General features: G+C 34.6%; 1 protein-coding gene across 3 annotated transcripts in view; it reads right to left on the minus strand.

Moving 5' to 3' along the window:
- CFHR5 (complement factor H related 5) overlaps positions 1–10,422 on the minus strand; it is a 34,582-nt gene extending 24,160 nt beyond the window's left edge. Inside the window, exons 1-3 of one of the 3 annotated variants that reach the window (XM_024350755.3) lie at positions 10,310–10,422; positions 2,346–2,540; positions 1,288–1,464 (exon numbers count right to left, since the gene is read on the minus strand). In XM_024350755.3, coding sequence (XP_024206523.2) covers positions 1,288–1,464; positions 2,346–2,540; positions 10,310–10,376 — 439 coding nt within the window. In that variant the 5' untranslated portion in view covers positions 10,377–10,422. Of the gene's footprint in view, positions 1–1,287; positions 1,465–2,345; positions 2,541–7,702; positions 8,047–10,309 lie in introns of those variants that run through there. The other 2 variants (XM_514078.8, XM_063794030.1) reach the window with 2 other exon arrangements.
- Positions 10,423–13,678: the final 3,256 nt, after the last annotated feature.

A 13,678-nucleotide genomic window follows, 5' to 3' on the forward strand; every position in this document is an offset into this window, starting at 1 on the left:
TATCGCAGTTCCAGCTGTTTTAAAAAGACTCCATTTCTAGAGGTTTAAATTTCATTTTGCTTTACTTTGTTTTGTTTTTCTAGTGGGGAAGGGTCTCACTTTGTTGCCTGGGTTGGAGTGCACTGGTGCAGTCATAACTCACTGCAGCGTTGAACTCCTGTTTCAGCCTTGCCAGTGGCGGGGACTACAGGTGCACATCACTGTGCCTGGCTCTAGAGGTTTAAATTTAAGAGTTGAAGATGTGGAATAATATTTGATAACATAACATCTTTTGAAAAACCTACCACAGATTCTATTTCTTGATAGGATGGAGTAGCTGCTATCAACATATCATCCCACTGAAAAAAATTTAGAAAATTTTACAAAATTTATTTTCAGAATGCTGGAAATCATCCAGTACAGAACTGTGATGACTGAAAAAAGGAAAAAACCCTCAATACTTCAAAATAATAAAGCAAAGTCAATGACAGCCCAGCTGTTTATTGGGAAGCCTTTTCTAGACTGTGCAAGGAGGGAGAACCCAGGAAGAACTCAGTGGTCTTCTTTAGTTGAGACTAGTAAGGTCAGTCTTGGTGACTATGGTGGCCAGAAGTTACTGGACATAATAGCAGAGAGAAAGTGGTATGAAAAGAAAGACTATGGAAGTTTCCTTGAGTGTTTGGTTGAATACTGAGCTGTGTAAGCATAGGATGGAATCGCATTGGGCTGGGCAAAGGACAATTACTGAAGAGCTATAAAGATGAAGAATTACAAGAGTTCACACAGGACTGTGAGGTGCCATCATTTATACCACAGGCTTCTGAAAGAATCATTTTCCAAATTCTAAGCCGCTCATAAATACACATACTTCTCAGAAGTATGGACTTTTTACAACTTAGAAAATGATTTATTGACTCAAGCATATTAATTTAAATAAAGATAAATATTAAAAACTCCCTTATAAGACATTTTAACTGTAATTGGACTAATTTGCACTTTAATACCTCAGTTTTGTAACCATTTATTGTCAACTAACCTGACAATATAAACAACAAACAGTTGTTACATTAATGGATTATCTTCAAAGTGTATTCTTCTCTAATATTTCTTCTTATTATGTACATTTGATTTATATAGGTAGGCAAACTATGTTATTGCACATCTACTTAGACACAATTGGAACCGAAAATCAAATAAATAATGATAGAAGTAGTGGTGAAACCTATATTTAACCTATATTTAATCTATAAACTATAGATTTATTTCTTTAAATAATTAGCAAAACTGAGAGAGTGGTATTTTGCTTACTAGTGAAGCTGCATATGGGAGGAGTGGACCAGCCCCGTTCTACACACGAAATGTTTTTCTCATTGTTTTGAAGGCTGTATCCTGTGTTGCAAATAATTTGTACAGTATCACCTTCCAGATGTATTAGTCCTGAAGATTCAGAATGACCATTTTTCACAAAAGGAAAGGAACACATTCCTAAGGACCAAAAATTGATTAATGTACAAGATGGAAGTAGCAAAAAAAGTGCATTTTAAAATATTTCATTAAGAAAGGAAAACTTTGAAAACTGACATCATGTGTAAATATTTTCAAAAGAATTTGGGTCATGCTACCGTATAAATGATGAAATATATTTTTTGTTCCTATATATATATATACGAAAGTTAATATTTCATGTTGTTGCTGTATGGTTTTTATAATAAAAATCTTGTGTTTATAAACTCTTCTAGCACCAAAACAATATCTTCATATAAATATTTCTCGCAATTCTCATAAATGTTTCTTACAAAAGGAGAAAGACCATTACTATCTCCTTTGTTGCCTCATCTATTCTCTCTCCCATTGTTTTTCTTTTTTAATGCACCTGTTATCATTGGAGTCTGGTCTCTACATTTATTGGAGGATTAATATAGCTACACTTTGAAGGACCAAATAAATGATTTATTGAAAATATAAAAGTTAAAATACCAAACCTTACCTCGCAATATGCAAGAGAATGGTAAATTCAAAACAGAATATCTATACAAAATGACTTATTTTAAAGGAAAACTATGATCAGGCTGCTACCAAATGAATATTAGTAAAGAAATATTAGCAGTCAAATATATTAATCATCAGTTTAAAAAAATTAATGTATTTCAACATGTAGGGCATTTCCAGGTAATGCAAGACAGTTGATATATTTATTCTTCATTGATTCTCATAGGAGGCGTCTCAAAATAGGAGGACTACATCTCCCAATTTTCCAGCTCCTCTGGTCATTGCCCTTGTGATTATCAAGACCTTATGATCTTGTCTGGCACATCCTTCTCTATTCACTGAATGACATCCATTTAATGAACAGGGCATTTACTCACTGAGACACTTTGGTGTTGGTGACCATCCTTCTTCTGTGCATGTTATGCGAGTCCAAAAGGATTTTGAAGGAGACACAAAATTATATTCACAGGAGTAATAGAAAACTTCCCCTGTAGGAACTTGGGAAAAAGGGTTATAATCTTCTTCATCATACAGAAATCCATGGTGTATTTTTGGAAAATCACAAAGTGTTCCTGGGAAAAATAACACAAAACTGAAGAATTAAATAAAGAGCTACATCGATGAATCACTAGATTATATTTTAGTCATCTCATTTATAGTTTTGTTTTTCATTCAGCTTAAATGCCTTTAGCTTAAATGCTTTCCAGTGTACTAATTTGGAATGAAGAAAGATCCCTAAATAAGAATAGAAGAGTATTTGAGGAGGTCTTTTTTTTTTTTGAGAGGGAGTTTCAGGTTTTACTCTTGTTGCCCAGGCTGAAGTACAATCACGCAAATCTTGGCTCACTGCAGCCTCCACTGGGTTCAAGTGATTCTCCTGCCTCAGCCTCCTGAGTACCTGAGATTACAGGTGCCTGCCACCACACCTGACTAATTTTTTGTATTTTTGGTAGAGACAAGGTTTCACCATATTGGCCAGGCTGGTGTCAAACTCCTGACCTCAGGTGATCCATGCGCCTTGGCCTCCCAAACTGCTGGGATTACAGGCATGAACCACCACGCCGGACCGACGAGGTCATTGTTAATGAATATAAAATTTATATTTTGGAATGATATGAAATATGAACTCTTCTGCAATGTCTTCAAGAACAATATCCTCACACAACAATTTAAGAATGAAGGCAGACTGTAAGAGTGGCAAATCTCCCTGGTCTATGTAGTGTACAGTAGAGGAGTGATAGGATTGTTCTCAGCTCTCAGATTTATTTCTTTTTCTATTCTCATCAACTGTCATAGGTATTTCCACCAGAAAAATCTGTCCTATTTTTTTTTCTGGTGCAGTAAAAATGTTGGGTAGGTAATTTGATTTTTTGTTTATTAATATTCTGATTACTTTCTGGTTACAAAGTTTATGTGGTTTCAGTGGAAATAATTTAAAGAGTATAAGAAAATCACTAAGAACAACTCTACCAAGATAAAATTAGAGCTAAATTCTGGTAAATGCTGTATATATAAATGTTTATTATACTGCAAGTCCAAAATATCTGAAAAAGAAAAAACAATAAAAAGATAATAAAACAATAAAAACAATGCAATTAAAAATACAATATAACAATTATTTATATAGTATTTACATTATGTTAGATATTATAAATAATCTAGAGATGATTTAAATTATATGAGAGGATGTGCATATGTTATATGCAAATACTACGCCATTCTCTCTTAGAGACTTGAGCATCTGTGGATTTTTGTATCTGCTGGGGGTGAAAAGAGTCCTGGAACAATTCCTTAAGGATACTAAGGATACTGAGGATACTACTGGATATATTTATATAGACACTCACACATACATCCATATGCACTATGGTGCAAGATATGGTAAAACAATGTAGAAAATGGGTGAAATATTCATGTTTTGACTCTATTTTTTCTTGTGTATATATATTTATATATATACACATATTTTTTATTAGACTTAATTTTTTATTTACAGTTTTTTTACTGTAAAATTGAGTGGAAGGTACAGAGATTTCCTATATACCACTTCCTCTTCCCTGCCACATGAATAGCCCCCTTCACTATCAGTATTATTGTTATTAAAGTCCATAGTTTACATTAGGGTTTACTCTTGATATTGTACATTCTATGGATTTGATGTACTTTATCTTTGAATGCTTTTTTAGCTCAAGATATTTCCTCAATATAGTGTGCTCATTTTTTAGCTCAAGATATTTTCTGAATATAGCATTGCTGCATAAGAAATTGTTTGGTTTTTCACCTTATTTAGAAAAAGCATGCAGAAATTCAGCTGACAAATCAAGGGAAATTTCTCTTTTTTAACTACCTAGAAGTAATATTTAATGTTGCACAATATTTGAAATAATTCTTGTGGTATTTAACCTTGTGAAACCTTAAATTTATTACCTAACTGTTTAAAAATTGACATTAGATAGTTTTGGAGAAGATACTGAGGGAAAGACTCCCTCGTGTCTTGATAGTATTAACCTATCATAACTCCTTTTAAATATCCTTTGCTTTTTGAAAATTGCAAAATTATAGTACTTGATTTTCATGCATATGTACTTACATATTCTTCGCTATCCAGAATAACTTAGTTCTCACCATCCAGTTGTATTCTACCTATCCTTCAGAACTTGCTCTACAACATTCATCGTATAACCATTGTGCACATCCGCAATGGTGCTAGGAGTGTTATCGTCCTTTTGCAAGCCTGCCGTTACACAACCACCCACTCCAAAAGCAGAAAATAATTTTCCTTGTCTCGACATTCTGATAGAATACTGTGAATATATTTCTTCTGGGATACACACACACACACACACACACAAACACACACACGTATATATACAGACATACAGTCATTTACCACATAATGACGTTTTGGTCAATGACTGATCACTTATATCACAGTGGTCCCATAAGATTATAATGTAGCTGAAAAATTCCTATCAACTGATGACCACCACAACATCAGAATCCAATGTATTACTCACATGTTTGTGGCAATGCTGGTATAAACAAACTTACAGCATTGCCAGTCATATAAACAATAGCACACACAATTATGTATAGTACACAATACTTGATAATGATAATAAATGACTATGGTACTGGTTAAGGTATTTAATGTACTATAGTTGTTATCATTATTTTATAGTTCACTTCTTCTACTTATTTAAAAAAAAATAACTGTAAAACATCCTCAGGCGGGTCCTTCAGGAACTATTCCAGAAGAAGTCTTTGTTATCATAGGAGAGGACAGCTCCATGCATGTTACTGCCCTGAAGACCTTCTAGTGGAACAAGAGCGAGGAGGAAGACAGTGATACTGATGATCCTGACCCTCCGTAGGCCGAGGTTAATGTGTGTGTTTGTGTCTGCTTTTAACAAAAAGGTGTAGAAGGTAAATAAATAAATAAAATATTTAAAAGATAATCTTACAGAATAAGGATAGAAGAAAAAATATTTTGTACATCTATACAAGGTGTGTTTTAAGCTAAAACAAAAGAGTTACAAGTTAAAAGATTTTCAGTTGATAAAGTAGAAAGCTTATCATAAATTAATTTATTATTGAAGAAAAGTTTTAAAAATAAATTTAGTCTATCCTGGGTGCACCAGAAGCTCAGTAATTAGCACTAAAGAACTTATCCATGTAACCAAAAACCACCTGCTCCCCCCAAAATATTGAAATAAATATATAAATAAAATAAATTTACCTAGCTCAAGTATTCAGTGTTCATGAAGTTTACAGTAGTGTATGGTAATGTGCTAAGCCTTCATATTTGCACACCACTCACTCAGTGACTTACCCAGAACAACTTTCAGTCCTGCAAACCCTATTGATGGTAAGAGCCCTATACAAGTCTGCCATTCTTAATATTTTATATTGTATTTTTATTGTACCTTTTCTATGTTTAGGTAAACACATTCTTACATTTGTGCTACAGTTGCCCACAGTATTCAGTACAGTAACATGCTGTACAGGTTTGCAGTCTAGGAGTGACAGGCCGTATAGCTTAGTTAGGTAGTAGGCTATACAATCTAGGTTTGTGTAAGTACACTCTATGATGTTTGCAGGAGGACGAAATTGCCTAAAGACACACTTCTCAGAACGTTTTCCTATCATTAAGTGATGTATGAGTGTACACACACACACACACACACACTCACACAGAGACAATTACCTATATATAAAACCTTGCAATTTATTTGCCTATTTACATTTTGCTTTTCTTTTAGGACACTCTAAGTAGTAGTGAGGGGTGGGTGGCGTTGTCATATTCCTTCCAGCTTCTTTGCTACAGCATGAAGCACAATATATTGCTTGATTCATGTTTTGCTACTGGAAACATGCAGTTTTCTATTTGTACAAAAGTGTTGCTTTCGTCTGTTATTTCTGCTATTTGGCCAGTTTCTAAATAGACACCAAAACAAAAGTGTAATACACACTTACAGGTCATTTAACACCTAGACAACTTTTAGATAGAATTTCACTAAAGTTTATCCTGGGACTGGACTGAAGCTTGAAAGTTTTTTGGGGTTAGGAATTGTCAAAATTCTACATATTATTCTCATAATTTTCACTTATCTTCCTCTGCTTCCACCCCCCTTTAGAAATCCTTGTGTAATGCCATTTGTAACAGATGTTTAAGCCACTTAATAAATATCATAAACACAGACTTAAGAAAAATCAAATACACTCATGCAATCACACTCTTGTGATTATAGCTCAGTACTAAAAGTGAAAACAAAATAAAATGAATTTTAGGCCCATAGAAATAATGTTTTGCAACATTTGTAAGGGCATATCTTAAAAAGAAAGCATTTTATGGTTCATATTTTTCTCTTATGTCAGGACTGAGAAGAAAGTGTTCAAAAAATTTAAAGATCTGTAAACATTAGAAAGCAGCAAAGCAGTAAAATAAAAACTTTCTGGAAATCAAAGAGTATATAGCACAATGATTGAAACTTCACGTACACACATAGTTTAATCAGTATCCTAGACCTTGTTAGAGATTTTGTTTGCAATTCTTTTGATATAGTGGCTTTAATTTCCACATGAAATAAAATGGGATAGTTTATAATGTTATAAGAATCAGTTTATAGTATTAATAAAGAAGTGATATATTATTTCACTTTTGAAATTTGTGGAAGAGCTCAGAAGAAACAATTTTTTGGCAGTTCACTGGTTTATATATAAAAATAATATTTTCTATTGTTTCATTAAAATATATTTCCCTGTTGAATGATAATTAGGCTGAAATGAGAATTCCTTCATTTTAATAACATTTAAAATTTAAATTATCAAATCTATGAAAATAAAATTCTCAAAACATAATGAAGGTGGCCAAATCTTTTTGGGGTTGATTTTTCTAGTCAGTGGCATTGCAGAGTTTATGCAGAATTACACTAATATTTCACCTTGTCATCTTTATTATAGCAGATTTTCTCTCCTTTGATTTCTTTTTACATTATCTATTTGGTGACCATTTACCCTTAGCAAACTAGAGAACGGAGAGAATTAATTTCATTCGATTTTCCTGCTAATTGCATGTTGGAAAATATTTCCAGAAAATAGATGAATATTGTGATACCCCTTCAAATTATCCTCAGCTATTTATTCATTTAAAAATATTTGTATGCATATACACACACAATCAATAAATACATTTGAAAAGGAACTAAAATATTCGGATCTGTTTTCAACTTACCTTCTCCCCCAACAGTGGATACCCATGAGATTAGGATTACACTGAATAAGAGCAACATGCTTGGTAGTCTCAATCGTATATAACTAAAAATACTCCAGTGATGGTGGTGTTGCTTTAAATCTGCTTTCATTAACAGTTACAAGCATGACTTTGAATTTCAGTGTACTAAGGGGAAGCTAGTTTAGTAAAGCCCTTTGTGGAAAACATCAAAGTTCATGGAGGGTTGTGTGAAATAAGCAAATAGTATCTAATCAGTGTCTTCACAATAATATTCTCAACTCGTTATGTAATATTTACTTGAGCAAAATAACTGCTGTTCAATTTCCTTGTTGTAGTCACCGAGTCTCTGAGTTTGGAATAATCAGAAATGGACTGTTTAGAGGAGAGAGGAAGCTCCCCACCGCCGGCCCCTGGGTTTTTTTTTTTTTCTTTTCTAGCCAAGGGTTCAGCTGTTTCAAAAGGCAAGCAAGTGCAAGTCATCAGTCCTCATCTTAATACAACAATATCACTTTTGTAGTTGTAAATTCCCTTTTAAAACTGGCACTAAGAATTAGGTACCTTCTTAACAGTTTTAATATTTCATAAACTATAAAAGGTCTAAACAAGAATTATTTTTGCTGGCCGGGCGCAATGGCTCAAGCCTGTAATCCCAGCACTTTGGGAGGCCGAGGCGGGTGGATCACAAGGTCAGGAGATCGAGACCATCCTGGCTAACACGGTGAAACCCGTCTCTACTGAAAAATACAAAAAAAATTTAGCCAGGCGTGGTGGCGGGCGCCTGTAGTCCCAGCTACTCGGGAGGCTGAGGCAGGAGAATGGCGTAAAACCGGGAGGCGGAGCTTGCCGTGAGTGGAGATCGCGCCACTGCACTCCAGCCTGGGCGACAGAGCGAGACTCTGTCTCAAAAAAAAAAAAAAAAGAATAATTTTTGCCAAGTAACGTTTCCTGAAATGTTTGAAGAACAGAATTATAATTCAAAATCATTTTGTTCAGGTGGGACTTCGAGAATGGCTATGTGAGGGTCTTGGTATATTCACTCCCCACCAAAAGGCAGCAATAAAACTGGATAAAAATTTAAAAGTAACCATTGGTTGTCTCTGGAAATTGGCCAAACAGCATAATGTTGGGAAATATTTTTTCCAGAAAGTCTCCATAAAATTCAGTAAAAGAGAGCGGATGCTTTCATCCACCTCTGTCTCGCAGCCCAATTCCGTGGCTCAGAAGTTGAACCCTGGATGGGCAGGCAGGCTATGTGGACTGGAAGCTCTGCTCCCCTGCTGGAGAAGAGTGACTTTATAGCTTGGAAAGGTCCATGCCCGAGGATCCTATTGAATACAAAGAGATTACAGTGGGAAACAATCAGAGAAGACTAGAGGATACTAGCTGAAGCAAGCAACAAAGTGCCCAGCCTGCGAGAAATTTAACATTTAATGGGGAAATTTAGAGAAATAGCCTAATGATCTCACTAAGAGGAAACTTACTTATGGTGGTTCAGAAGTCAATGGGAAGGCACATAGCTATGTCCAATCAAGAAACCAGAGAAGTCCCTGTGAGCTATTAGTAGTCTCCACTATTGATTCTAGTCTATCTAAACCTTGTCATTTCCAATTACTACACTACCTAAAGTATCTAAATATTAAGCATCACACTCTAGACCATTTCAACAATCTTTTTAGCTCACTTACTCTACTAAATTTGTTCCAAACATTCAATGACCCTGACACTTTTTCACTATTCTCTTCCCTTCATTTTCTCTCTTCCCACCACATCTAAATTAGATTCCATGGCTCATCACTGTAAGTCAGTCCCTTGCACACACTCTCCTGCCCATTCGTTCCTTTCTATCTGTAATCCAAGTATTAGAAAACTTCAATCCTTTGCAAATAAATTCTCTACCTGCCCTGTGCCTGAATTGAAGCAGCAGAGTGTGTCTACAAAAAAAACAAAGGCAACTGTGCTGACTTGCCTTGCTTTAAATTAATGAACACGGTCCTAAATAATTTCGACACTGCTTTTCCCCTCCCCTGTTTTCATTATCTCCCTCCTTAACCACCAATCCTCACTTTGTGCTTTGCTAATGACTTCATTTATTTTTTCATCTAGATATAGAATCAATCAGAAGAAAACTACCTGCTGTTCACACGCATCCTTTTCTGCATTGTCTCCTGCTTCACTGGATGTTGATCTTTACTCCTATCTTGTTATGGTCTCTACCAGATTTGATCCCATCTTTTCTGTGCAAGGATTTTGCTCTTTCAATTATTCCTTCTCACCTGTATCATTAATTTCTCCATTTTCCAAATTATTTCCACCAATATGCAAACATACCAAACATCTTTCATCATGAAGAGCAACAACAAAAGCTCAAAAAATTGTTCACAGAACCCAAATCTCTTTCTAGTAATCTAATTCACTTCTCATTTTATAATACGATGACTCCAATATGTTATCTACAATCTCTACTTTAATTCATTTTTTCATTCCCAACACTACGCTTAAACCCCTCTTGTAACAGTCACCAATGCCTTCTTCAATCTAATCAAATCCATTGGTCAAAACTGAATACTCAGAAAAATTTCATGACTTTCCCCTTCCATTTGGAAATACCTGCTTCACATGGTCTATGGAACACCACATTCTGCTGGTTTCTCTTCTGTCTCAAAGGCTTCACCATCTCAGTCTTTTGTTGGCTTCTTCTAATCTCTCTGACCTTTAAACATTGGTTTGTCTGAATCCAGGGGATGTTATTTATTTGTAAGCACAGAGTTAATTTTCACAGAGCTAGTGCCGATTTTTAGTTGAATTAACACTATCTTCTCTTGTCTATTTTTTTTGAAGCCCAGTACTCAACAATTATTCTCCTTTTTATTTGCTGAATATTTCTCCTAATTCAGAAACTTAGATTGCCCTTTTTTGTTTGTTTCTTGTTCTGAGTAATTTCAGGAGATTATGCCCTCCTGGAAACATTAGCAACAAATAAAAGGAGAAGGAAACTATACTTGATAAGAAGTAAAAGGGCAGGTTAGAAAATAACTTTGTCTTCAATTTTGTGGCCAATTTTATTTTGAAAGATGCTCACTCCACTGTGTCTCATCTCACTTGTTCTTCTGCCATGTGATTTTGCCATGATCCTATCAAGATTTAGAATCACATTTCCCTCATTTTGAAAATCTTTACTTTTTAGTGGCATGCTTTTATTGATACAATACAGCGGTAGTGACTCTGCTAGATATTAGAGAGTTATGGGTTTATATTTTGGAAGACTATCTCTCTGACACTATCTTGGAAGCCTTTTGCCATTTGGCAAGAAGTTCAATCTGTATGCAGAAGCCATATGTAAATCTTCTGGTTGATAGTCCCAGTTGGCCCAGGCAATAGCCCAGGTATCATACAGGTGAGTGACATTTGCAGATTCCAAATCTCAGTTATTCGAGTCCTAACCCATTTGAATCTTTTCACCTGAGGCTCAAATATTGTGGAACAGTTATAAGTCATCACCTCAGTGCCCTGCGTCAATTCCTAACAGTATCCTTAAGTATAATAAAATGATTGCTGTTTTATGCCAATAAGTTTCTTACACAGCATTATAAATCTAGGAAACTGGGACCTCTCTTTTTTGTGGATTCCAGGTTTAGTGCAGGGAAAGTAAATTAAGTCTGAAACTGTTTGTTGTTACAAAAAATATGAAAGGGTTAAAAGGCAAATTATAGCATTCAAATACATATGAAACTGGCTTGTAGAAGTTATTACTGATAAAATTTGAGATAGATTTAAGTATCTCAAAGAAAAATTGCTGAAATTGGTTATAACTCTTGAATATTGAAAATTCTCATCCCCAAAAGTGCTATAAAACATCCCAGCCTATATAATCCAAATAATTTTTGTTTTGAAATAATCTTAGATTCATATAATAAGTCATAAAAATAGTACAGAGAATGCCCATGTACCCTTTACCCAGCTTCCTCCAATAACTATAACTTCCTGCATCTCTTATATCTATAGTACAATAATTGAGACCAGGAAATTGACATTAGTGCTCTACTACTAACTCAGCTACCAACCTTACTGAATTTCATGGTCTCTCCCATGAACTTGCGTTTGTGTTTGTGTGGTATATTAATTTTGCAACATGTATGCACTCATGTAACCATCACCACAATCAGTCATATGTAGAACTACTCAGTCGTATACAGAACTATTCTATCACCTCCAGAAAACTCCCGTATGCTGTCCTTTTATGGTCCCCACATTCCCCCACCCCTCATTGCTGGTCATCACTAGTATGTTCTACATAACTGTAATTTAGTCATTTTGAGTGTTATATAAATTGGATTATACAGTAAGTCAACTTTTTGATTTGGATATTTTTCACACAGGGTAATGTCCTTGAAATGTAGCCAAGCTGTTGTATTATAAGTAATTCATTTCTTTTAATTGCTGTGAAGTACTCCATTGTATGGATGTAACATGTTTGTTTATTCTTTCGCTCATCTGAGGACATTTGAGTTGCTTCTACTTTTTGGCTATTACACATAAAGCTATGATGGACAATTTTGTGCAATGTTTTACTTGAACAGCAAACTTGTTCTCGAAGGGTCATATGTTTAGTATTTTAAGGTTGTGAACCATATGGCCTCTGCCACAACTACCTAACTTTGTAGTTATAGAGCCAAAATAATGATAGACAATACATAAATAAAAAGGTGTGGCTCACATCCAATAAATCTTTATTAAGAAAATACATAGCTAGTTCCTAAGATATAGTTTGCCATCTCCTGCCCTATGGTAAACAGTCAGGGGTGAGATTACTGGGTTTTATGAAAAGTGCTATTGAACTCTATAAGAAATTGTCTGTTTTCCATAGTGGCTATCACATTTTACATTTCCACAAGCAATGTATGAGAGATCCATTGTATTGCATTTTCACTTGCACTTACTATTACCAATGTGTTTCATTTAATTTTTTTAAAGCATTTTATTAGATACATAGTAAATCTCATTGTGGTTTTAATGTGTATTCCCTAATGGTTAATGACATTGAATAACTTTTCACATGTTTATTTTCCATCTGAATATCTTTTTTGTTAGATCTGTTCAAGGCTTTGGCACCTTTATTGATTGGATTGTTTTACCTGTGTTTAGAGCATTCTTTATATATTCCGTGTATAAGTCCTCTGTCAGATATGTTATTTGCAAATATTTTTTCCTAATAAGTAGCTTATCTTTTCACTCTCATAGAATGTCTTTCATGGATAAAAAGTGTTTAATGTTGATAAAGTATTATTATTATTTCACTCTTTTATGGGTCATCCTTTAGGTGTCCTGTTTAAGAACAATTCCATCAAACCCCAGGTCACAAAGATTTTCTCTTCCTCTACAAGTTTGATTGTTTTACATTATGCATTTAGATATAGGAACCATTTGGAGTTAGGTTTTGTAAAATATGTGAGATTAAATCAAAATTAATTTTTTGGCTAAGAAAGTGCTAGTCCCCAACACAATTTGTTGAAAAGAAACTTTTCTCAACCACATGCCACACATTCTCACTTCTAAGTGTGAGCTCAATCATGAGAAAACATGAACACATAGAGGGGAACAACACACACTGGGGCCTAATGGACGGTGAAGGGTGGGAAGAGGGAAAGGAATAGGAAAAATAACTAATGGCTACCAGGCTGAATACCTGGGTGACAGAATACTCTGTAAAACTAACTCCAATGAAACAAGTTTTCCTATGTAACAAACCTGCACAGGTAGCCCTGAACTAAAAAAAAAAAAAAGGATCTTTTCTGTATTGAATTATTTGTGCATCTTTGTTAAAAGTTACTTGAGCATATTTGTGTGGGTCTATTTCTGGATTCTGTATCTGTTCTATTGATTTATGTCTATCCCTCCATCAATACTATACTGTTTCTAATATGGTAGCTACATTTTGAGGCCTCAAATTTGATTTGTGTGATCCTTTCAACTTTATTA

Source organism: Pan troglodytes, chromosome 1 (genome assembly GCF_028858775.2).
Source record: "Pan troglodytes isolate AG18354 chromosome 1, NHGRI_mPanTro3-v2.0_pri, whole genome shotgun sequence".
In the NCBI taxonomy this organism is placed as follows: domain Eukaryota; kingdom Metazoa; phylum Chordata; class Mammalia; order Primates; family Hominidae; genus Pan; species Pan troglodytes.